The 26,997-nt window shown below is 48.9% G+C and overlaps 1 protein-coding gene across 1 annotated transcript in view; it reads left to right on the forward strand.

The window, feature by feature from the left end:
• Positions 1 to 26,997, forward strand: part of LOC147737728 (uncharacterized) — a 259,549-nt gene that overhangs the window by 220,305 nt on the left and 12,247 nt on the right. Inside the window, 2 exon segments of the mRNA XM_086924967.1 lie at positions 189 to 1,006; positions 1,977 to 2,394. Of these exon segments, the coding sequence (XP_086781093.1) occupies positions 189 to 1,006; positions 1,977 to 2,394 (1,236 nt within the window).

Consider the following 26,997-nt stretch of genomic DNA (forward strand, 5'->3'; position numbering starts at 1 on the left):
ACCTGACTCACCAACCCTCGCCTGACACCGGACCGGTGTACCTGCGCGCCCTCGTGCGCGTCGCCCTCTAGTGGCGGTTGTCAGTCACCGCACCCTTAGTTGACAGCGGTACTGTCTGAGCACCGGCGAGGGGGCTACCTTCTGTAATTGAGTAAAGGTGTTAGTGCTCTCACCCTCACACGATGCAGACTGCTGATCAGTCGGCTCCCCTCACTCAGGGGACGGAAGAACCTGGCTGTTCCCAACCACTGCCGCCGGCGGTTGGCCGCGCGTTGTCACAGGCGCTGGATTCGGTGCTGGCTCCTTTGCGGGAGAGTGTGGAGGCCCTCACTCAGAGTATCCCCGGGGTGTTCAGTGGCGCAGTGCCTGCGAACCGCGGAACTAAAGGCGTGCAGGGGGGAGGAAAAAAGTCGGCGAAGCGTCACGCGGGGCACTTGGAAGAGTTCGACCGCCTGAGGGAATCCTTCCATAAAAGTGCGCGGACGCTTAAAAATCTACCCTGCCGGGAGGGATTCTTCCCCGGAGATGACGGCGACGAGGTCGCCCCGAATTCAGACCTAGATGATGGTTTCCCCATGGAGGGAGAGGGTGTAACCGAGGATGAGACCTCCTCGGACGATGAGGATGAGGGCTCAGGACGCCCTTGGCGGCCTGCGTCGCACTCCTCTGGGTCCCTGGCAGGGGATGACAAAGTCCCGGACATGTTCGACCCGGCGAGGATCTATCATCCGCGCTCGTCGGAATGGACCCCGGACCCCAAGGTGGCGGCGTACGTAGCCAGTAAAGTGCGCCAGCCCCTGGAAAAAGAGGTTAGGACCCGCATGCGGGGTGAATGCCCTCGACCTAAACTGGAGGGCAGAGTGGCAGCCACTCCTGACATTGACGAGAAGCTGTACGCGTTCTTCGCCAAATTTATGAAAGACCCCAGGAAGGGTATCGATCGCTCCTGGCGCAGCTGCCAGGATAAGCTCCTGGACGCCGTGGGCCCCGTCACCCAGATCATCCAGTTGGCCGAGAGGGCCAAGGAGTCGGGGTCTCCGATGTCCACGGAGGTCGTGGCAGGTTGGGCTCAGCGGGCCCTATGCTTCCTGGGGAACGCAAACTGTGCGTTGGCGGCAGAACGGAGGAGATCCCTCCTCATTAAAATAGATCCGAAGCTAGGGGATCTAGCCACGTCAGAGGCAGGCCCTGTTGCACAAGGCAGGCTTTTTGGTGAGCCGTTTATTAGGGAACTCAACAAGTTCGTAACAACTTTCTCTGCACTCGACAGAGCACAAACGTCCATAAAAAAGATTTTTCCAGGACGGGTTTTTGCTGGGGCCGGACGAGGACGGGGTCGCTCCTCCGGCCGTCAGCCCCAACAAGGCCCTAACAACAAGGCCCAGCAGCGCCGTAATAATGGCTGGAATGATGGACGCCAGGGGAACTTCTACCCTAGCAGAGGCGCCGGCCGAGGGCGCGGCAGAGGTTACCACGGTGGTGCAAATGCACCAGGAGGCCCCTCCGGTGAGTGTTACCCTTTTTTCCCCAGTCGTTCTGGGAGGGAGGCTTCGGGATCATCTCCACAACTGGAGCAAGATCTCCTCGGACCCGTGGGTACTTCAGACTGTCAAGGGGTTCAGGATAGAGTTTTACGGCACTCCCCTTCAGAGGGTTCGCCCTCGTCCCTTGGTTTTTTCCTCAGAGGACAAACTTCTTGTCGACACAGAAATTGCAGATCTCCTCAAAAAAGGCGCGATTCGCAGAGCGCGCCTGCACCCTTCGGGCTTCCTCAGCAATATTTTCCTGGTCCAGAAAAAGGACAAAGGCTTTCGCCCAGTCATCAACTTGCGAGAATTCAACGAGTGGTTGGTCTACCGCCATTTCAAGATGGAGGGCATCCATCTTCTCCGAGACATTCTCCTTCGAGGGGATTGGATGGTCCGTCTGGACCTGAAAGACGCGTATCTCACGGTACCGATCTTTCCCCCTCACAGGCGATTCCTTCAGTTCATGTGGAACGAGAACGTTTACGAATTTCAAGCCCTTCCGTTCGGCCTCTCGTCGGCCCCATGGTGCTTTACGAAGCTCCTGCGGCCGGTGGTGGAAACACTACGCGAGAGGGGGGTTCGGATGATCATATACCTCGACGACATCCTGATCATGGATCAATCGTCGGATCGTCTGCGGTCACACTTGACCATGACTATTGCCCTGCTCCAGGACCTGGGTTTTGTGGTGAATGCCCCGAAATCGGATCTCCTCCCGCAGAAACAAATCTCTTTCCTGGGCTTCCTCATAGATTCCGAGGCGGCGAGTCTCAGTCTCCCGCAGCAGAAGGTGAACAAGATCCGCAAGGAACTTTCACAGACCCTGAGGAAAGACAGGATCTCCCTTCGACATCTGGCCCGTATTGTGGGCCTGCTCTCCTCCTCGATCCAAGCGATCTTTCCGGGCCCACTACACTACAGGGCTCTTCAGCGCCTGAAGGCACAACACCTCCGGAAAGGCCTGACTTATTCCGAACTCATCTCCCTCACGGAGGAAACGAGGACGGAACTGCGATGGTGGATAGAGCACATGAGTGCGTGGAACGGGAGAGCGATCTTCGGATCCAGCCCGGACCTGATCATAGAATCGGACGCCAGCAGGGAGGGCTGGGGAGCCCGTTGCGGAGAGATCACGATGGGAGGCCGTTGGTCGGAAGACGAACTCCGTCTCCACATCAACTGCCTGGAGCTTCTGGCGGGCTCCTTTGCGATCAAGTCTCTGACGCAGAACAAAGTATCGTGCTGTATTCTACTACGCATGGACAACATGTCAGCGGTTCAGTATATCAATCGCCTGGGTGGACCTCGGTCCAAGGCCCTAGCGAACATGGCGAAGGACTTCTGGCACTATTGCCTGGAGAAACAGATTTCTGTCTCGGCGGAATATCTCCCAGGCACGCAGAACTCGATAGCGGACTGGCACTCCAGAAACTTCCTGGACTTCAGCGATTGGAGGCTGCACACTGCGGTCTTTCAGGCCCTGCAGGAAGCGTGGGGTCCGTTCACGCTGGACCTGTTTGCCTCCAGGCTCAACCGTCAACTTCAGAGGTTCGTGAGCTGGAGGCCAGACCCGGAGGCGGTCGCGGTCGATGCCTTTTTACAGGACTGGGCGACGGAACAGGCTTACGCCTTCCCTCCTTTTCTCATGATTCCTCGAGTAGCGGCTCAAGTTCGCCGCCAGCGAGCTTCCCTGGTTCTAGTGACCCCCTTTTGGCGGGCTCAGGCATGGTTTCCCTCACTGCTGGAGCTGTCTTGGGACTGTCCAATTCAACTGCCCTCGTTTCCGTCGCTACTTTCGGGGCCTCTGGGAGAAGGGCACCCGCTGGTACTTCAGGGGACCCTGGTCCTCATGGCATGGAGGATTTCCGGGGTCGATGGCAGGACGACCGCCTTTCGGCGGGAGCAGCAGAGCTCATCAGCAGGGCCTGGGCCCCTGGTACGATCAAAAGGTACCGATCGGCTTGGCAGCGGTGGCGTCGTTGGTGTCTGGGAAGACACGCCGATCCGGTGGGGGCCGACATTACCCTCGTTCTGAATTTCCTGGCTGAACTGTCCAACTCGGGTTTGGCATATCGGTCCATTAATTCTTTCCGGTCCGCCATTTCGGCAGGACATGTTCACGTCGATGGGCGCCCGGCGGGAGAACACCCTTGGGTGTGCAAGCTTATGAAAGGCGCCAGGCTTTCGGCTCCTCCCGAGCCCAGGTACTCAAATCTCTGGGATGTCAATATCATTCTCAGGTTCCTTACCTCTTGGCGCGATAATAGCTACCTGTCTAGGAAAGAACTGTCAGCGAAGCTGGCTATGTTGCTGTGTCTGATTTCGTGTAAACGAGTCTCCGACGTGCGGGCGCTAGACGTCTCGGCACGCGTATTTACTCCGGAAGGGGTAACGTTCACAGTGGCTAGGCGTACAAAGACTAGCATCAGGTCAGTATCGTACCCATCTTTCTCAGATCACCCTAAATTGTGTGTGGTGCGTTGCCTCAAGGCGTATGAAGACATGACCGAGGATTGTCGCCCACCGGGAGAGCGTCAACTCGTCATTGCTCTGAGGAAACCTTTTAAAGCGGTTTCATCCCCGTATATTGCCCGATGGGTCCGTTGGCTTATGGCCGAGGCGGGCATAGATGTGACCACTTTCGGAGCTCACTCTGTTAGAGGTGCCATGGCTTCTAAAGCCATTCAGGTAGGGGGTAGGTTAGAGGACATTATGGCGGCAGCAGACTGGTCCTCGGAATCTACCTTCAAAAAGTTTTACTTCAAGCCTATCTATGGCGCAGCAGAGCTTGTTGTGGATAAGCTTTGAAACTGCATAATCCTCGCCTCCGTCCTGACATAGAATGCGAAATTTCCTAGCTAACGTAACGGAAAGTTTCAATTCTATTAAGGACTAGGAGGCGAGGATTATCCCACCCGAGCCGGGGCGGCCTCGTCCCCCCCGTGTACCTTCGTATTTCAGTAAGTACTACTTTTTGAAGTATATTGCAACCGTGTTATACTATGCATTGTGATGATCACTGTTTTTGACCATGTCAGTTAACTGATTTGCTAACTATACTATTTATGCATAACTCATGCTTCGTAGTTTCTACATGCTATGTATTGATGTGCCTCGCTTCTGGTCAGAAGGACTGGATAACGTTCTCCTTATTTACTTTAGGACACGACCAGAAAGAATAAGGTGTGTTACGAAACTGTCTGCCTCACAGAGAAGACGAGGAATAGAAGAGGACGTCATGGCTAGTTATACGGCGGACGGAGCCATCATTGGTTGCTGGTTGCTATGGACACTGTTTTCCCATGTGCTCATGGGAGTTGTGGTTCAAGAAAAATGTTTTGATTGGTTTTTCTTTGAAGTGCTGATTATAATAAAGAGAAGAAAGGACTGCATAATCCTCGCCTCCTAGTCCTTAATAGAATTGAAACTTTCCGTTACGTTAGCTAGGAAATTTCGCATTCCTCCTGCTGAGCCTGAGTGTGGGAGCAGAGGAGGAGAGGCCTGTCCAGGGGTGCAGAGGAGGAGAGACCTGTCCAGCGGTGCAGAGGAGGTGATGCCTGTCCAGTGGTGCAGAGGAGGTGAGGCCTGTCCAGCGGTGCAGAGGAGGTGAGGCCTGTCCAGGGCTGCAGAGGAGGTGAGGCCTGTCCAGCGGTGCAGAGGAGGTGAGGCCTGTCCATGGGTGCAGAGGAGGTGAGGCCTGTCCAGAGGTGCAGAGGAGGTGAGGCCTGTCCAGGGGTCAGAGGAGGAGAGGTCTGTCCAGGGGCAGAGGAGGAGAGGCCTGTCCAGGGGTGCAGAGGAGGAGAGGGTTGTCCAGGGGTGCAGAGGAGGAGAGGCCTGTCCATGGGGGTGCAGAGGAGGTCAGGTCTGTCCAGGGGCAGAGGAGGAGAGGCCTGTCCAGGGGTGCAGAGGAGGAGAGGCCTGTCCAGGGGAAAGGAGAGGCCTGTCCAGGGGTGTAGAGGAGGAGAGGCCTGTCCAGGGGTGCAGAGGAGGTGAGGCCTTTCCAGAGGAGTGGCAGAGTAGGAGAGGCCTGACCAGGGGTGCAGAGGAGGAGAGGCCTGTCCAGGGGTGCAGAAGAGGAGAGGCCTGTGCAGAGGAGGGGCAGAGGAGGAGAGGCCTGTCCAGGGGTGCAGAGGACGTGAGGCCTGTCCAGGGGTGCAGAGGAGGTGATGCCTGTCCAGGGGTTCAGAGGAGGTGAGGCCTGTCCAGGGGTGCAGAGGAGGTGAGGCCTGTCCAGGGGGCAGAGGAGGAGAGGCCTGTCCAGGGGTGCAGAGGAGGTGAGACCTGTCCATGGGTGCAGAGGGGTGAAGCTTTTCTGGTGGGGGGTTGCAGAAGAGGCCTATTGGGTGGTGTGGTGCCGTGTAGAGGAGGTGAGGCCTGTCAGGGAAGGGTTGTGCTGCAGGCGAAACCTGTCCAAGGTAGTGCAGAGGAGGTGTGGCCTATCCAGAACTGGGGGGTGCAGAATAGGTGAGGCCTGTCCAGGGGGGTGCAGAGGAAGTGAGGCCTGTTTATTGGGGTGTAGAGGTGGTTAGGAATGTCCAAGGGGTGCAAAGGAGGTGAGACCTGTCCTGTCGGGGGGAGGTTAGAAGAGGTGAAGCCTGTCCAGGGGGAGGCACAAAGAAGGTGAGGCCTGTCAGGCAGGTGCAGAGGATGAGAGGACTGCCCATGGGATGTAGAGGGGGTGAGGCCTGTTTGGAGTTAGGTGCAGAGGAGGCGAGACCTGTCTCAGGGGATGCAGAGGAAGCAAGGCCTGTCCAGGGTACTTAGAGGAGGTGAATGAGGCCTGTCCAGGGGGGGTGTAGAGGAGGTGAGGCCTGTCCATGGGTGCAGAGGGGGAGAGGCCTGTTGAGGAGGGTGTAGAGGAGGTGAGGCTTGTCCTGTGTGTGGGTGGTTCAAAGGAGGTGGGGCCTCTCCAGGAGGGATGCAGTGGAGATGAGGCCTGTTCGTCCAGGCGGGGTGGTCGAGAGCTGAGTTTAAGTTTGTTAATTGTTGTCCCAAGAGATTTGTGGAATGAGTGTAAGTTGCTTGTAAACTGGCCAATTGAAGAGCCACAGAGTGAAGCGCCTAAAAATATTTTATTATATAGTACAAGAGATTAATGCAGAGTTACAGACAATATTGTAAAGGCGAAGACCGGGTAAAAGAGGGCGCATCTTTTAGCGTTGCATCCAGAGGTTAGTTCACATATCCAGCAAAATGTGAGGGGATGCATACTAACATTCCGGAAGAGATTTTGTTTTACGCAAAGTTCGGTAGTGAGAATTTTGTTACTAAGCAGAAAAATATCAAAGAAAAAATAATGAGCGCTCAGACAAAAATGTTCCAAATGGGTGACGAAAGTGCTTCTCACGGATTGTATTCTCGTTTTGATTCTGGGTTTGTTGCTGGTGTGAATGTGGATGTGCACGGCGTTGGTGTGCAGAGTAATGATGTTCAGTATGTGCAAGGAGGAAATGTTGTTCCTCTGGGTCAGGGCCGGACTGGGAACCCAAACCAGGCCTGACAATTTTGACGGACCAGCCCCCTGCCTCTTTTGTTGCTGGGGGTGATATAGCAGCACCAGAGCAAAACCAGCCCCCAGTAACAAATACGTTTCCCAGCACTGAAGAATCAGCCCCGACTCTTCCAGCCCCCCGGGGAAACACCCGAAGCCCGTTACGGCCAGTCCGGCCCCCACTCTTCCAGGCCCCCGGGGAAACACCCGAAGCCCGTTACTGCCAGTCCAGCCCTGCTCAGGGTGTAGGTTTTATTGACAGTGGCAATTTAAATACCTCAAACACTAATAATGTGGAGAATAAGACACGCTCCTTGCGATGTTTGCAGGAAGCTGTGAAACTGGAACATGAATCAGATGGCCAGAATGGGATGTCACAGTCAATGGTCCCAGCCCAACTGGCCTCTGTGCCGAGCATGCAGAATCAAAGGCAGATATATTGGAGCATGCCTTCAGTCCCGATGGTCCCACAGCCCAGTGCAGAATAGAACGCCAAATTCTCAACAAATTTAGTATTTCAACAAAATCCTTCAGTGATTAATAAGGATTTTCCACAACTTCCACCTACACTAGGAGTTTCTACTGGACTGAATCAGACTCAATGACGGTGCCTGAGACGGGAGAAGGATTGCATGCTTGGTGCAGTCCTATAGGTCACCCAGAGCGGCCCTTTTGTAGAATAAGTAAATGGGAATCCAGCATCTCTTTTAATCAATAAATGTGCCTCCCGTTCCACAGTCAGACTGACGGGAGCGCCCAACCCACCCTTCTTGGGAAAGGAGGCCAAGTTGTAGGCATTTCTAATAAACAGCTAATAAGCTATCAGCAAATGTTCCCGTACAAATTGGGTCAATGATGAATGGCCACAAACTTAAACTGTGACTAAGATCCAGTTATTATGTTAGGGAATTACCTTGTAAAATGACTTGTGGCTTTTAGGTGAAGAGTCACAATTCAATATTCATTTTGTAGGTGTGGTTTATTAAATTACATTTTGTTGTGCCGTTTTCATGAACATTCATTGATTGCTGTCATTTTTACCTCATCATGAACCATGTCAATAATGTGTTCTCTCTGTCTAAAAACTTAAGAACGTTTCCTTGATTTTTAACTAAGCAGATTCTATGTCAGTTTGCTATTTGATATTATAGAAAAACGTTTTCTTATTTCTTAGCACCCATTTGTTGTGGTGGTCTGTCTATTGACTTTACATTGAGAGTTATTTCTGATTCTGGCTTTTCATATACTTTAGAGGTTACCTTTATGTGATTCTCCTGCAAATATTATGATAATTATTCCTCTGACTGAGTAACCATGTTTATGCCTTCAGTAATTATTTGAAAGCTTTAATATAGCTTTGAAGCTTGTTGTAGCTCCAAAGGCAAGGGCCTTTACCAAGGGAGCGGTCCTTTAAGGGGCTGTACTGCCTGCTATGGCTGACAAGGCCATTACACTGTGGGATGCAGGACCACGGCGGTTAATTGTTGAACATTCACAGCAATAGCTATTAAAGGAGGCTGAAGTCAGCCCCTGGTTCTCCCTGGGCTCGGTTGTTTTGTAAATCCAGGACGGTATTTGTAAAATGTGATGAAGTGTGATTGTCGTCTGATGCTAAATTATTTCTTTAATTCCTTTCAAGGTATTCTGGGATGACAGGCAGTGCAGCGTGGCTGCCACCCTTGGGGGAACAAAAAAAATAATTGTCAGGTAAGGATTCCTATAACTCTATGTTTCCTTTTCCCCTGTTTCTTCTTTCTCTCTTCCCTGTCTTGATCTCTGTTTTTTTGTGTCTTTACTTCAACTTTTGACTCTCTCTGTGCACTATTCTTGTTGTTATCAAACTTCTGATAATAATATGATGGAGCCACATTCCACTCTTGGAACATGTTGGGGGTGCAGTGCAGGCCCAGTTCCTTTTTAGGTCAGTTTTGCCCAGCAGTTCCTTACCTATTATCACATTTGTCTCCTCCTCTACACCACGTGATGGCGGTTCACCCGGATTATAGTTGCAACGCTGTTGCGCGTCTACTGCGTTTAGAAAGTGACTGTGATTTTAACATTTTATTGAATCATTGTGTGCGTTCTAATGGAGGAATGTTTTAAAAACTATTATAATTGCTTACTTGTGTGGGGTTACTGCATTCTTTCCAGGCACTCTTCTGCTTTTTTTCTTCATCTCAGGGGGGTGAGGGGCGTGTGCGGGCTTCTTCCCCGGTCCACCACAGCTCGCCAATTGTGTGGAGGGAAGTGAGTGTTTCACTCTTGCTGCTCTACTCCACTTCCTGTCCCAGATCGATGGGCAGCGCTCTAGTTGCTACTGACTGGCCCAGCTATTTAATCTGAATGCCGGGCTGGAAGCGCAGTGAACGCACGCAGCAGGCGCGCCAAAGGCACGCATGTCTGTGTCCATCTGTGCCAAGTTTACGCCTTGTGCCAGGGACGCTGTCCTTTTTATTGTAGACCCTGGTAAGTCCCTTGTTTACCCGAGAGGACAGCTCTTGGAGATTCAAGGAGAAAAGGATAGAAGGATGTGCACTGCAGGTCGATGGACTGGGAGCATTGGGCTATATGAGTATGTTAACTGTAAGACAGTCATTCCATTGGATGGTAGCTAAAAAACTCAAGGGGAAACGTGGCAGCCCTACCCTTACCGGCCTCCCAGACCCAGAGGAATGTTTAATCAGGACTTCAGCAATCGGATGGAGCCTTATTTGGCTAGATCCAATGTCACTCTTTTGGGTGATTTTAACTTCCATTTGGAGAAAACTCTGTGCTCTGAAACGCAGGTTTTCCTGGAAACGATGGACTCCTGTGGCCTTCCTCAGGAGGTGAGGAGCCCCTCTCATACGGCGGACACATTCTGGACGGGATCTTCTCTAACGATCCGAGGATGGAGGTGAAAGATCCCATCCCACTCTCTTGGTCTGAACAAACGCCATCCCATTTTTTATGCGAATTGCAGAATCCCACACAGATCCCAATTTTAAGAACAGGGTGAAGATGAAGAGAAACCGTAGCCGTATAAATAAGGAGGGTCTTCTAATTATTGCTGTCTCCCCCACCTGGCTCCTGGCGGCTCTGGACTCTTTTGCCCTTCTTAAGGAGCATTATGTGGCCAGAAAACGCCCTTCGGCGCCCTGATTCTCTGAAAGGTTGAGAAACCTTAGGCAGGTATGCCGACAGCAGGAAAAAATATGGCGCCGTGAGCTTATCCCAGCCGAAAGGGACCTGCATAAACTCAGATTGAAGGAATATAGGCTAGCTATTAATGAGGAAAAGGTCATCTACCATCCCAAGATGACGGAATCCATCAAATCCCACAGGGAACTCTTCACTGTGATTAATTCCCTCCTAGCCCCCTCGGCCTCTGCCAACACCGAGGTCTCCCAGGAGCTATGTGATAAAAAGGCATGCTTTTATACTGACAAAATCAAGGACATATATTCCTCCCTGGAGATATCCAATGTCGGAGGGTCAAAGGCCGATCGTCCTTCGGATTCTCTGGTAGCTCCTCCAAAGGATTGCCGCTTGAGCGCCTTTCCCCCCATACTTTAGGAAGACACGGAGTGGATGGTAAGAGGAATTAGATCTGGCTTCCCTATGGAGCCCTGTCCCCTGAAGATCCTGAATCTAGGAATGGAGGCTATTGTTCCTACTTTGACCGTAGTTCTTAAAGCCATTATTACTTCTGGCCAGTATCCCACTGCCTGGAAAATGGCCGTGGTTAAACCGCTCTTAAAGAAGCTTTCTCTAGATCCAGCGGAACTAAAGAACTACAGTTAAATTTCCTGTTGCCCGTCCCAGCTAAAATCTTGGAGAAACACCTGAATCTCCATCTTAGCACCTATCTGGAGGATCATCAGTTGCTCGATGGCTCGCAACATGGGTTCAGAAGTGAGCACAGTACCGAGATGGCGTTAACCGTTGTTTTTAACAACATTCGACAACAGGTCGACGCAGGTCACACCACCTTACTGACCCTTCTGGACCTAACGGCAGCCTTCTATACTATCTCTCCCCTTAGATTGGCTGGGAGGCTCCGGGAAATAGGGATTGAGTGTTCCGCCCTTATTTTGCTTACAACTTTCCTCACGGAGCAGGCTCAAAGAGTTACAATGGGTGAATTCCTTTCTGCTCCTAAACGGCTGTTCTGCGGAGTTCCCCAGGGATCCTCATTGAGTCCCACCCTTTTAACCTTTATGTAGCCCCGCTTGCCAGGGTTGTAAGATCTTTTGGCCTAGAAGTGTTATCCTATGCTGATGACACTCAAATCATGATTACCATCCCTGAGAGTGTTGAAGCTTCAGCAGAAAATTTTAAAAGCTGCATGCAGGCCGTAGCTGCATGGATGGCAGAGAACTATCTTAGACTCAATGGGGATAAAACTAAGATTTTACTTTTCGGAGACAATCAGGAGATTTGGTCCAGGGCCTGGAGGCCAGATACGCTTGGATCTTGCCCTCGCCCTGGCCTCAGTGCCAAAAATCTAGGCATCATGGTTGATACCTCCCTCTCCTTGGGCCCCCAAATAAATAGAAATCTCCACCTGCTTTGGAATGATAAGAACTCTCAGAAAGATATGTCAATTTCTCTCCCCCTCCACGTGGAAACAGGCAGTGATGGCCCTTGTGTTGTCCAGATTGGATTACTGCAATGCCCTTTATGTAGGGATCAATAAGGGTCTCCTATACCGACTCCAACTTGTGCAGAATGCTGCTGCCAGGCTGGTGATGGGCCTTCCTAAATTCCACTCTGTTGCGGCTACCATCAAGAGCCTTCCTTGGCTTCCTTTGGGTCGGAGAATTGAGTTTAAAGCCCTGTGTTTGGTGCACCTTTTATAATATGGGGTCATAAGGCATTAAAAAACAGTTTCGGAGATATGTCCCTGGTAAGCAGTTAAGATCTTCCAGCAAGAATTTGGTGACTGTGCCTAGATTCAGAAAATCTAGATGGGGGAGGTCCTTTTTGCTGGCTGCGGCCAATTTGTTGAACTCCCTCTTTCAATTTGGATTCTGGAAACTCATTCCTCATTCCGTAAGGCCTTGAAGACCTGGCTCTTTACCAATATGAATTTGTAAGCTCTCTATCTATGGACACCCCTGATCATGATCCCTATCCACAGCGCCTAGAATCCCTCTTGTCTAAGTTGACAGAATTTGTAGTATGGTCATTTCATCAAAGGATTTGAATGAACACCATGTGGCAATATTTTTGGGGGGGTGTGCAGGATGCTCAGGCCACATGGGTGGGTGGGGGCAGACGTGTGAAGGTGTCAGGCGGAGATCCAACGAAGTCTTTAAGTCACTTTCAATTTTTTTCGTCTTTCCCAGGAAGAAGGCGGCAAGTTCTTTGCAGTTAGGCTGCAGATTAAACCCAGAAAGCAGGTTGGGGCTGCCTGTTAGATTGCAATTTAACGAGTTCAAACAGTTTTTTAGGTCTATTTCTGGAATTGTTTAGCTATTTCCTAAAGATGTTTGCTTTTGAGCTATGTATGTGTTTGTTGTAAATGATTCTTAGAGATCTCAATTGCTGGAGGTGTTCAAGCGAGGAGTAGAATCTTAGATTGCATCTTTCCGCGTTTAGACTACCATTGTACCAAGGCTCGGAGTCTTGGGTGGACACTCTTTTTAGTTGGAGGGGTGCCATAGAGTCTAGAATGTTTGTCATTGAATTAGTGTAATGATCAGTAAGGTCCTAGGCATCTGACATGTCCTCGGGAGGGGGAAGGATATAATTACTGATAGATGTCAGTTCATTCAGGTTTATGTTTCGAGAGTTCCTTTTCCAGTGTCTGTTTTTTTATGTGAATCTTTTTTGAGGACAGTGATTCAGTGATGAGCAAAGTGATACAGTGGTGGTCTGTCTAATCACATGGAATGATAGATTCAAGTTGAATGGATTTAGCTTTAGAGATAATTAGATCCAAGGTCGCTTCCAGGTTCTGGGTAGGACTTTTGCATATTTGGATCAAGTTTAGATCAGCTAGGAAGGTTTTTAGGCTACTCACTGATTGGTCATCAGGTCATTCCAGTAGAGGTGGAAGTCGCCAAGGAAGATTTGGGCGCAGTATACACTGGAGTTGGTTGTGATGATTTCCATAATTTGTTCAATGGATGGGAGGTTATCTCCTGGAGGGTGGGTAAACGCATGCAGTTTGTATCGAGGCCTACCTTTACTCAGGATATCGATGCCTAGATATTCACACGAGATGAGAGCAACGTTTTGTGCTTGCTTCACAGAGAGATTTTTGCAGTGAGTAGAGGGGTTACCTCCACAAGGTCTGTTTGGTCGACCTAATCTGATGATGTCGTAGCTGGACGTTACTAGAATGTCGAGCGTTGGTATGAAGGAGTCATTTAGCCAAGTTTCAGTCAGGACTATAAGGTCAAGATCATAAGTAAGGATAAGGTCAGCAATATGCACTGCGTGTTTAGATGTCGATCTGCAATTGAGTAGCGTACATTTAAGGTGGGGTATGGCGACAGCGGAGGCAGCCTGAGTGATGGGAATTTGCTTGAAGTTGGAATTGTTACCTGCTCTGAGATTGGGCCTAGAATCTCTATGTGGATTCGACTGAAGGAGGAGGGAGTAAATATTGTTGTCCGATTGAGTATCTTTCATCCTGATGTGTCGAGTGGAGGCGTGGGGGTTGGATGTGCGGGGTGACATCCTTTTAACGTGATTGTTATTGGATCCCCTCTGTGGTGGGATTACAAACATATTTAACTCTGGTAAGAAAAACTCTGCATTAATTCTACTTAACAAGGCTAAGATTTGGGACACTACATTATATAAAAGCATTCTCAAGTAAGGAAAAATGGTCCTATATTTCACCATCTGCCCGTGTGATGGAAAGACCCCCCCAGTCCACTATGCACTTCTTACTGTTTTGTACCTTTTATAAAGATATCCAGAGAATTGTTATAAAACCGCTTTTTTAACCAAGAGGCTTTTCCATTATAAACACGCTTTTAACTTATTATGTACTTTTGATAATGTAAAAACTGTTTCTTCTGTTATTACATTTATACAAAGGACGATTAGGAAAAGAAAGGATTTGTCACATCTGGATGCATTAATATCTGAAAACCTGATGACTGCCTTTAGTTGTGTCATTATTCCATAATGTTGATATAATCTATCATCCTAATCTCAAGTATGATTATGAATCATTTTTTTCTTCCCCTTTTGTTATATGTTTGGATTTTGCACAAAAACACTTGTTTTGTACATATGCGATTTTTGCAGTGATAATTATCAGAGTACTATATATTGAATAAAGATGTGATGCCTGTTATGAAATACTGTTTTTTTAAATATGTAAATATTTGAAAACTGTTTATATTTATGTGTATATAGTACCTTCTGTCTAGTATGCTTTATGGTTGTATATTTTACACCGAATATAGCTGGTTTGACTTGACTTGACTATTGGATCGCTAAAGGGAGTGTCTATTCTTACCCATCGGCCTGGTGGGACACCAACAATTAGCGAGCTCGGAGGTGAGGGATATTAGGCTTTAAACCTCAGCCTTAAGTTGCTGAAGCTCTTGAGAGATCTCAGTGAGTTTGGCGTCATTAGTAATGTGGGAACAGGAGGTTGTGATGTGGGCCAGGAGGCCAGGTGAGACTGCTCCGGTTTATGGTGTTAGGGAGAAGCTGCGTTGGGAGAACCAGGGGAGGGGGGAATAGAGATGGAGTCATGATTGAGGAGTGGGGGTGTGGGACTCATAAACTGATCGATGAGTCGATAGGCACCATGTTATTGGTCATGTTCGGGGGTTCCGAGATAGCAAGTGTCAGTGTTTGGTCCAGAAAGGGTGTCACAGATGCATCCGTGCTGACAGCGGGGGCTCAGCACTTTCACCCATTCGTTTTAATCTACTCATGGAGCCCCTGGCAAACGCATTGAACTCGGCGAACATTCTATATCACATATATGCGGACGACGCCCAACTGTATATGAAAATCTCCTCACCAGAAGACTTCCTCTCCCTCAACGCTATTCCACAGAATACTCAATGTTGGCTCACTGGCAACCACCTCTTGCTTAACACCAAAAAAACAGAATTCCTCCTCATCTCCCCACCCAATCACACACCCAAGATAGACTTATGGTTAAAACGTCTAACTTACTTTAATTGTGCTCCGCACATCATTGACTCCGCGAAGTCCCTGGGAGTCACCATGGACAAACACCTGAACATGCATGCACAAATCACTAATGCCACCAAGGGAGCTAATCACCAGATGAGTATACTAAGGAAACTTAAACCCTTCCTCTCACAGACCGACTTAAAAATGGCAATACAAGCCCTAGTGCTACCAAGATTAGACTATGGAAGCACCACTCTATGCGTTCTCCCCAAATACTGGCCGACCCGCTGAGGGCATCGCTTAACGCTGCGGCCAAACTGGTATCAGGAACTAAAAGAAATAACTACATCTCTCTGACATTGAAAGTTCTGAACTGGCTGCCCTACGAGGCAAGAATACACCTAAAGATAGCTTGCATGACCCATAAAGCCCTGCATAGCAATTGTAGCGATCGCTACCATCGACAAGGCCAAATGTAAAAGATTCCGTATTTCCAGTCCTTTGCGGAAACACTACAAGTCCCAGAAGGCCATCCGGCGCTGGGGGTTGGCTCAATGGGAGGACATTATATAAGCTCCACCTTCGGAACACAACGGGGCTTGTCAATCGTGTTCTGTATTCGCTCATAGTGGATGAGCCTTCTCGCTGCGAGTAGGATTCTTGAGGACGACGCCGATCAAAAGCCAGCGTGGTCAGTTGTACCCTATTCTGCACTACGCGATCAAAAGCCAGCGTGGTCATTACCTTGATCTGCACGACGCCGATGAACAGCCAGCGTGGTCAGATATCCTTGCGATTCTCTGTTCCGAATCCTATTCAGTCGTGCAAGTACCCAGAGGAGTGCGGGCTCGCCTCCTATTCTTTTGTATACTTTTTCTGTTTAAAGCGGTATCAAAGCAGCCGCCATTTCTTGTTTACTTTGCGGGGAAAGTTTGTGTTCTACGTCAGTGGCTACTGACGTTATCTGATAACTGGTCTACTCCGTTCCACAAGGAGGATTGTGGTTCTTATAAGTGTTGTGCTTTCCACGCTTATCGTTTGTAGTCCAGAGAATTATGTTTGTGCTTACGACCTGGTAGGCAGAGGAGTGAAGTTAACTTCTCAGTACTTCTGGTTTAACTGTCATTTCTGTACTTTGCTTGGAATTCCTTTAAGGATACATGGGGTGGATAAACTGGTGAGTAGGGAAGACCGGGGAAGAATTCTGGGGTCACATAAGTTCCGCTGCAGAACTAATCTCTTGCTCTCTGTCTCCTCCTCTACCTGCAGTGTCCCTGTACCAGTAACCTCATGGTGTAACGACCAGACGATACCAGAAGTGCCTTTTTCCCCGATGCCAATCCACCTCCCGGCCCCTATTCGTACAGGCTCAAACAGTGGGTAAATTCCATTGTAGGGGTTTGTGTGGAACGGAGTCGGAAGGACTATCGTCTATCGTCTCTGCTGGCCATCAGAGTAAGGTTAGTGGTGCTTGCGTATTCTTGCGCTGCTCTCAATCCCGACAGATTGACAAGCCCAAGAATACCGCCCAGCCTAGACGATGGATACGAATGCTATTCTCACCTCCCTGTTGGAGAGCTTTACAGGCCTTCAACAAGAGGTTCAGAACTCCCGGATAGAGAACCAGGCTTTGTATAAAGAGATTTCTGATTTACGCAAAGACGTGTCAGACCTTGCCATGAGAGAGCCTGTGGTGAAACCATTGATTAGACCGGCCACCCTGCAGCCGCCTCCTTCCTTCCAACCCGGGGGTTCACTGGCAGCCCCATCCACTTCTACCGAAACCACTCCGACGGTCCATATAATCCAAAATCATGGGATACCCCTAGCCCCCCCCCCCGAAAGGTTTCATGGGGATCCACGGAAATTTGAAACATTTCTGAATCAATGCCGTCTGCATTTTCTATGCAAACCTATGTTCTTCCAGGACGAAGCATCCAAAACTGCTTTTCTGATGTCCTATATGGGGGGGAACGCGTCCAGCTGGACAATCCCTTTATTGGAAAAGGATGACCCTGTTTTACATGATTTCTCTGCCTTTTGCATAGAACTCCGGAAATTGTTTGATAGGAAGTCTCACATGTTGTCACTAGATCACGAATTAATGACCTTGAGACAGGGGTCCCAAGATCTGTTGTCCTACATCACCACCTTTAACCGCCTTATCGTAGAAACAGATTGGCCGGCTCAGAAACGAATCTCCTTGTTTTACCAAGGACTTAGGGGAGAACTGAAGGCTGTATTAGCTCAGGTGGTGCAATTACCTACTACCTGTGAGGAATTAATAGACCTGACCGTCCAACTAGATCACCGGTTACTGGAGCGAAAAGGGGGGGATTATCTATACTCTTACCCCTTATTTAAAACCCGGCAGGGGGTTGAAGAAAAAGCAAAGACAACAGAAGGACCGGAACCCATGCAAATAGGGGGAATACGTGGGCCTCTCACCCGGGAAGAAAGAGACAGGAGACGGAGGCTTAAACTCTGCCTATACTGTGGCAAAGGGGGGCACTTCATCAACGACTGTAGAGCTAGGAATTACGTTTCCGGGAAAAAACCCCTTCCCAGAGGGAAGGCTGCTCTTAGTTCTAGTGAGCCGGCGGAAAACTGACGGTCTTGAATCAGATAGAGACCTCTGATTCGAGACGACCTCAAGATACGGTCTCCCCTTTTGTAGCCAATACCCTACACCCTGCAGTCGCCCATATGAATGTGAATGTTGCGCTATGGGTTACCAATCAGAACCCTGTAAGGGTAGATGCCCTGTTAGATTCAGGGGCAACCGGAAATTATATAGACCAGACCTATGCCTTCCGCATGGGTATCCCCTGTGAAAAGAAATCGATACCTGAAACAGTTAAAACAGTGGATGGCACGGTACTAACTTCAGGCCCGGTCACCTACCATACGCTGGCCCTATTGATGAGATTCGGTGAGGATCACTGTGAGTACATTCAGTTCGACCTGATTGATGCCCCTCAGTTCCGACTCATTCTAGGTATGCCTTGGTTGACACTGCATAATCCGTTGGTGAGCTGGGCTTCCCGTACCGTGAGTATGACATCCGAGTATTGCAAGGAACATTGTCGAGAAGGCATACACCAAGACTTCCCCCTTGTTCCCTCGCTCGCTACCTTCTTAGCAAGCGACTGTACAGTTGATTCCTTTTGTTGCGCCACCACATTACCAGATGAATACAAGTCCTTTCATGCCTTGTTCGACAAACAAAAAGCTACCCAATTACCTCCTCATCGCACCTACGATTGTCGGATTCACCTCGTTCCGGGTGCAGACATCCCTTGCAGTAGGGTGTATGCCCTGACAGAAAAAGAAACACTGTATCTCAAAACCTATATCGAGGACAATATAGCGTCTGGGTTCATAAGACACTCCACCTCCCCGGCCTCGTCACCCATGTTCTTCATACCGAAGAAGGATTGCGAGGAATTGAGACCATGTATCGACTACCGAGCCATTAACAGGGTGACCATCAAGAACCGATATCCTCTTCCCCTAATTCCTGTGTTGATGGATCAGTTGAAAGGTGCGCGCTATTTCACAAAACTTGATCTCCGAGGGGCCTATCATCTGGTACGAGTGATGAAAGGAGATGAATGGAAGACTGCTTTCAGAACTAAGTTTGGTCTCTACGAATATAGAGTAATGCCCTTTGGCCTCTGCAATGCCCCAGCCGCCTTCCAGTTCTTTATGGACGAAGTGTTAAGGGGGTGTTTGGAGACATTTTGCGTGGTCTATATAGACGATATTTTAATCTATTCGGTGTCTCTGTCAGACCACATTACCCATGTGAAAATTGTGTTGGAAAGGGTCCAACAAAACTCCCTGTATGCCAAACTGGAGAAATGCCTTTTTCATGTCCAGCAGGTAGCCTTCTCGGGTTATGTTATTGACGCTCACGGATTTCGAATGGACATGAGTAAGGTGAAGGCCATCATCACATGGAAAACGCCACGGAACGTTAAATCTGTGCAAAGCTTTCTCGGTTTTGCCAATTACTATCGGCGTTTTATACAGGATTTCTCCAAAATCATCCATCCCATCACGTCCCTCTTGAGAAAAAATGTTCCTTTCAAATGGGGAGAGGCGGCCGAAACCTCATTTCAACTCCTAAAAGAGAAGTTTACACAAGCTCCCATCCTTCGTCATCCAGACCCCAAGATGCCGTTTGTGTTGGAAACTGACGCTTCTCAGTTTGCTCTGGGTGGTGTCCTGTCCCAACGCCATCCTACCTCGGGTCAACTCCACCCGGTGGCGTACTACTCTAAGAAGCTCACCCCGTGTGAGATAAACTACACGATAACAGACAAAGAGCTCTTAGCCATCAAAAGAGCATGCGAAGAATGGAGGCATTACCTCCTCGGAGCATTGCATACTGTAGAAATCATCACAGACCATCGCAATTTACTGTTCTTAAAGACGGCGAAGGCTTTGACTCCTCGACAATTGCGATGGACCCTCTTCTTCTCAGACTTTGATTTCGTGATCAAATATAGACCCGGAACTCGTAACGGAAAAGCTGATGCGCTCTCCAGGTTGGGTGAGGAAGAAGCGGCAACCTCGACAGAACCCCCTTTCATTCTAAAGGGGATCGAACCACCAGAAACAGCTATCGCCTTGATCACCTCTGAAGATTTCCTGGATGACGTTAGAGTCGCCCTAACGGACCAGGATATCACTGCTTGGGTACAGGATGAGCCCGACAAGCGATGTGAAAAGGATAAGCTGGCCTATCATTTCCAGGCCTTATATGTCCCCACCTCTGCGTTGCAACGCAAAGTCCTGGAATGGGCGCATGATTCTGTTCTAGGGGGACACATGGGCATCTACAAGACAATCGCTAACGTGGAACGATCCTTCTGGTGGCCTGGTGTCAGATCTGATACCAAAGAATATGTGAAGAACTGTGCGGTCTGTGCCCAGGGGAAAGCCAGTCACATCAAACCACCGGGACTGTTGCATCCATTACCGATTCCACCCAAGCCGTGGCACACTCTGTCCATGGACTTTATCGTAGAGATGCCCCCGTGTGAGAAACAAACGGTCGTGCTGGTGGTAGTTGACCATCTTACGAAAATGGGACACTTCATTTCCTTACCTGGTCTGCCTTCCTCCAGTGAATTAGCCAAAGTCTTCCTCCAACACATCGTCCGTCCACACGGATTGCAGAGAGTGGTGATTACGGATAGGGGGACTCAATTCACCTCCCGTTTCTGGAAGGCTCTATGTACCATTTTGCAGATCGATGCTCGTCTCTCATCAAGCTATCATCCGCAAACGGATGGTAAAACGGAACGTCTAAATCAGACGTTGGAGCAATACCTGCGTTGTTTCTCGTTACAGAACGCCACAGATTGGACCATCCTCTTGTGGTTGGCGGAGTTCGCCTACAATAACGCAGTACATACCACCTTGGGATGTTCCCCGTTCTTTTGCCTCTATGGATTCCATCCAAACATGCTTCCCTTTGAATGGCCGGCTGAATCTTTGGTTCCTGCCATACATGAACATCATGCTCATCTTCGGGCTATTCTGATCGAGGCTCGGAACAATCTGGCAAAAAGCCCAAGCAGCCCAGAAGATGTTCGCAGATAAGAGACGTACCCCTGAACCTGAGTATAAGGTGGGGGACAAGGTGTGGCTTTCTACACGCAACCTGCATCTTAAGGGACTTACGAAGTCGAAGCCTAAGTATGTTGGTCCCTATGGCATTTGTGAGAGGATAAACGCTGTAGCCATGAAACTCTCGTTGTCATTGTCTTGGATGATTCATCCCGTATTTCATGTATCGCCCCTACGTCCGTGTCTTCCGAGCGTGAGGTTGCCTGATCGTCCTCTTCCGGTGGAAATCGAGGGCCACGAAGAATATGAAGTGCGTTCTATTCTGGACTCTCGCTTGGTCCGAGGCCGGATCCAATACCTGGTGGATTGGAAAGGGTTCGGCCCCGAAGACAGGACCTGGGAACCCTTGGACCATCTCCATTGTCCCGATTTGGTAGTACAATTCCATGAGTGGTTCCCCGGAAAGCCGGGACGTCCGCCGGGACAGCGGTCCACGAGAGGGGGTTCTGTAGCGATCGCTACCATCGACAAGGCCAAATGTAAAAGATTCCGTATTTCCAGTCCTTTGCGGAAACACTACAAGTCCCAGAAGGCCATCCGGCGCTGGGGGTTGGCTCAACGGGAGGACATTATATAAGCTCCACCTTCGGAACACAACGGGGCTTGTCAATCGTGTTCTGTATTCGCTCATAGTGGATGAGCCTTCTCGCTGCGAGTAGGATTCTTGAGGACGACGCCGATCAAAAGCCAGCGTGGTCAGTTGTACCCTATTCTGCACTACGCCGATCAAAAGCCAGCGTGGTCATTACCTTGATCTGCACGACGCCGATGAACAGCCAGCGTGGTCAGATATCCTTGCGATTCTCTGTTCCGAATCCTATTCAGTCGTGCAAGTACCCAGAGGAGTGCGGGCTCGCCTCCTATTCTTTTGTATACTTTTTCTGTTTAAAGCGGTATCAAAGCTGCCGCCATTTCTTGTTTACTTTGCGGGGAAAGTTTGTGTTCTACGTCAGTGGCTACTGACGTTATCTAATAACTGGTCTACTCCGTTCCACAAGGAGGATTGTGGTTCTTATAAGTGTTGTGCTTTCCACGCTTATCGTTTGTAGTCCAGAGAATTATGTTTGTGCTTACGACCTGGTAGGCAGAGGAGTGAAGTTAACTTCTCAGTACTTCTGGTTTAACTGTCATTTCTGTACTTTGCTTGGAATTCCTTTAAGGATACATGGGGTGGATAAACTGGTGAGTAGGGAAGACCGGGGAAGAATTCTGGGGTCACATAAGTTCCGCTGAAGAACTAATCTCTTGCTCTCTGTCTCCTCCTCTACCTGCAGTGTCCCTGTACCAGTAACCTCATGGTGTAACGACCAGACGATACCAGAAGTGCCTTTTTCCCCGATGCCAATCCACCTCCCGGCCCCTATTCGTACAGGCTCAAACAGTGGGTAAATTCTATTGTAGGGGTTTGTGTGGAACGGAGTCGGAAGGACTATCGTCTATCGTCTCTGCTGGCCATCAGAGAAAGGTTAGTGGCGCTTGCGTATTCTTGCGCTGCTCTCAATCCCGACAGCAATACTCCCAGTTACTTAGCTCTAAAGCTAGTTCGATCGGGAGGATGCAGACAACTGCGAAGTGTGAGCCCACTACTACTGAAACCACAATTCTACCATAAAAAGAGAACAGGCTGCAGAGCATTCCCAGGGATTGCACCGAAGATTTGGAACTCCCTACCTCCAGTGGTACGTGGAATCTCTTCCTTTACCACCTTCAAAAAAGAAGTAAAAATGCTTCTAATAAACAATTTCACATCCTAAGACTTTAATTCTATCTTGACCTCTAGTCACCTGTGCGATCCATATATTATTGCCTACATCTTTTGAATTGAATGTTTACTACTTCAACCACCTAATGGTAAATAACTGTGTATTGTGAAGCGTTCTGATTAAGCATGGGCTGAAAATTTGTTCCGCTCGCGAAATTTGCGGATTTTCCGCAATTTCGCAATCCGCAAATCTCGCGAAATCGCTGTAAAATCCGCGAATCCACGAATGGGATGAATTTTCAGCCAAGCACTTACAGGGTTACAGCAGCAGGTGCAAAAGTTGAAGCAAATTTTTTGTAACCTTTTACAAAAGGGTTACAAAGAAATTAACTTCAACTTGGGCACCTGTTGCTGTAAGCCTGTAAGTGCTTCCTGGCGCCTCGTTGCCTACTTGCAACTATTCTCTGACCCTGCTCTTACCCTTGAAGCAGGGTCAGAGAATAGTTACAAGTAGGCAATGAGGCGCTTGTCATGAAAATTAAACCTCAACAGGAAGCACTGACAGATATAAAAACAAGCATTTGCAATGCAATAGGTCTCGCATTAGGAAAGTTTGAACTATTGGTCTTGTAAATGACAATTTTTTTTTATTTATGTGTTGGTTTTGAAAATTGCTAAATGAATAGCTTTGTCATTTACAATGCCAATAGTTATAACTTTCGCAAATGTGACACCTATAGCATTTGTAATGCAACATGTTTTGTATTTACGTGACTTAGATGTATTGATATTACAAATTACAATGGCTTTTAATTTTTTTAAATAAATAATACTTAAATAAAAGTGATTTTAATTTATAATGGCAATAGCTTAAACTTTTGTAAATACTTTTTGTGAGGATTATGTTCAGTGTATTTTATTGTGACGAAAATCCAAGAACAGAAGTGAAATATTAACATCTTTTGTGACATTTGTAATAAAGCTTGAAACATTGAGAGAACATATTTGAACCAGTTGTTGTTGAATGGTTGCGCAGATTGATGCTGGGGTGGCGCTGAGTGGTGCTGTGGTGGTGCTGAGTGGTGCTGTGCTGATGCTGAGTGGTGGTGTGGTGGTGCTGAGTAATACTGGGATGGTGCTGAGTGATGCTGGGGTGGTGCTGAGTGGTGCTGTGGTGGTGCTGAGTGATGCTGTTATGGTGCTGAGTGGTGCTGTGGTGGTGCTGAGTGATAATGTGGTGGTGCTGAGTGATGCTGTGGTGATGCTGAGTGATGCTGTGGTGGCGCTGAGTGGTGCAGTGGTGGTTCTGATTGGTGCTGTGGTGGTGCTGAGTGATGCTGTGGTGGTGCTGAGTGATGCTGTCGTAGTACTGAGTGGTGCTGTTGTGGTGCTGAGTGATAATGTGGTGGCGCTGAGTGATGCTGTGGTGACGCTGAGTGATGCTGTGGTGGCGCTGAGTGGTGCTGTGGTGGTGCTGAGTGGTGCTGTGGTGATGCTGAGTGATGCTGTGGTGGTGCTGAGTGATGCTGTGGTGGTGCTGAGTGATGCTGTAGTGGTGCTGAGTGGTGCTGTGGTGGTGCTGAGTGAAAATGTGGTGGTGCTGAGTGATGCTGTGGTGGTGCTGAGTGATGCTGTCGTAGTACTGAGTGGTGCTGTGGTGGTGCTGAGTGATAATGTGGTGGCGCTGAGTGATGCTGTGGTGACGCTGAGTGGTGCTGTGGTGGTGCTGAGTGGTGCTGTGGTGGTGCTGAGTGATGCTGTGGTGGTGCTGAGTGATGCTGTGGCAGTGCTGAGTGATGCTGTGGTGGTGCTGAGTGGCGCTGTGGTGGTGCTGAGTGGTGCTGTGGTGGTGCTGAGTGATAATGTGGTGGTGCTGAGTGATGCTGTGGTGGTGCTGAGTGATGCTTTGGTGGCACTGAGTGGTGCTGTGGTGGTGCTGAGTGATGCTGTGGTGGTGCTGAGTGATAGTGTGGTGGTGCAGAGGGCAGAAAGGCACAAAAAGCAGTCTAACAAAGGGCAGAAGGGCAGAAAAACAAGGGAAAAACGAGTCTAACAGAGGGCAGAAGGGCAGAAAAACAAGGGAAAAACCAGTCTAACAGAGGGAAGAAGGGCACAAAAAACGAGACTAACAGGGGGCAGAAGGGCAGAAAAACAAGGGAAAAACGAGTCTAACAGAGGGCAGAAGGGCAGAAAAACAAGGGAAAAACAAGTCTAACAGAGAGCAGAAGGGCACAAAAAACGAGTCTAACAGGGGGCAGAAGGGCAGAAAAACAAGGGAAAAACAAGTCTAACAGAGGGCAGAAGGGCAGAAAAACAAGGGAAAAACGAGTCTAACAGAGGGCAGAAGGGCAGAAAAACAAGGGAAAAACGAGTCTAACAGAGGGCAGAAGGGCACAAAAAACGAGTCTCACAGGGGGCAGAATGAATCCCGCCCTGGGTGTTTGTCCACGAAGAAGCCACCTTTTTGTGTAATACCTTTACTCCTTACTGGAGTACTTTCTACTGTCTAATCAGTAAGTGCTCCCTCGTTGGCTAAATGTATATGGGCAGATTTACAATAACTGGCGCATCCCCAGGGATGCGCCAGTTATTGTGCGCTGCAGCTCCGCCACCCATGGTGCCCCGCATTTACAATGCGGCGCACCATGTTGAGGTTCCGTGACAATATGAACCTGTGTTTTCAACATTGTCGTAAACTCATAATTTTGGTACCGATGAACCACAAATGATCCATTTAGTATATCCTGGTGTTTTCGCTATGCTACGAGCAAGAGCACTCCTGTTATAACCACATTTCTGATACACCGATGGCATCCATTTTAGATCATGGCATCCATCTTGTATTCTTGGCCTCACATAGTCAATGGACACGCAGTGACCTCTGATCACCTCATTTTCACTTAAGGACACGTAGGCTTTAGCCGGCGATTCACCTTGCTAGTGACACCTGCACCTTAGGACAGAAACGCTGTGGCCGCATGACTCGGCAAAAGCTGCCTCCTCTGCCCGAGGCCAGTCCTGCTATACTGGTTCTCGTGTTCGTTGGCCTGATCATGATTAGGCGGCCGAAGCTGGTAGCCTTGCCCATTTACGACCCACAAACATCTCTTATCCTGTTTTTCTATCTTCTGCACCTGGCTCTGCTCCTTTCCTTCTGGGCCTTTATTAGGGGGAGGTAACGAAATTTACGATGAGGCGGTCCGGCTCTTGAATGGAAAGATGACATGGGATTATGATGGAACAGTGGGAACCTCTCGTTCGTAAATGTTTTGACATCAGATATTGTTGACGATTCCTGTGTAACGCCAAATATTTATTGTTTAGGACATAAAGTTTGAGAAACACACTAGTATGTGGAGAATGTTGCCCCCAGCTAAATATTTTGTATTTAAGGAGCAACCAACTTAGTGCAAATCGAACAGGCTCCTAGAATCTGCCCGTGTGTAGTTTCTGTGACTTCTGTGTCCCTGCAGTAATAAACCTTTGGTCTTTGACGCCACCATCGAGAAGCCCGTGTTTCTGTTCATTTGTGCACCGAGACAGGTAGAACTCAGGGGTCTTCGGGTGTTTTCCCTGACACCTCTGGACCGTAATTAAAAGTCCAGAACTCCAATTGGCGCCCAACATGGGGCGACGTCATTCGGTACTGGTCCAAAAGCCTGAAGAGTTCGAGAAGCTTCGTGTGAAGATTCCGGAGGGAGGCGCCCCACTTCATCGATCCCGGCATATCGCAAAAGTGGCCTGACGTTCTCTTCCACGAGGGTTCCTGTTCAGACGGCTGCAGTTGTCCGTTGCCTTGACCGTCGCCCTGCCTTGGACCCGAGGTGCAGACCTTAGTACAGCGAGACGTGACGGGTTTCTCCTTGGTGACGTCTTCAGTGCCTCAGTTAAGTATTAAGTGGTTGCTAGTTGTTTGGTTACTTCGTAAGGGTTTGGATAATCCTTTTAGTTCCTTGGTTTGGTTTGGTTTTGTAAGATTATCACTGGTTGTTCTAGTTACGATAATCTTTTGGTTTGGTTTGGGTATCAATACATTTGTTCACTTTGGTAGGCCTAAGTTCTTAGTTCGAGTGCGCACCTTTGAGTGTGTTTGTTCTGTGTTCCGGTTTATAAAATGGTAAGTCGGAAAAATTCTATGTTTTCATGTTTTGGTTGCAACAGGAATTCCCGGTTGGAGGACTCGTGTTCGGTTCCTCCGATTGGAACTCCTCTTTATGATCTTTATTGCAAGTTCGGTGTGGGCCCTATCTCTTATAACGAGGTATGGATCCGCTACACGGAGAAAGATGGTGTCCTTAGTTGGCCACTACATGGTAGTTTCGAACCTGAAATTCTCGATAATCTAGAAAGAAAGTTGTTTAAAAAGAAAGCCCGGCCGGCAATGTTTGATTCTTTCCGTTGTTGGCGAAAAGAATCCAAACAGAGAGAGACTAAAAAGTTGAAGAAAGAGCAGAAAGAACAAGAATTGACTTTAGAACAGTCTGCTAAGCAGCTGCAACTCAATGATTCTGAGAAAGCGATAGAGGTAGCCGATAGAG

Source organism: Lissotriton vulgaris, chromosome 1_1 (assembly GCF_964263255.1).
Source record: "Lissotriton vulgaris chromosome 1_1, aLisVul1.2, whole genome shotgun sequence".
NCBI classification, from domain to species: Eukaryota; Metazoa; Chordata; class Amphibia; order Caudata; family Salamandridae; genus Lissotriton; species Lissotriton vulgaris.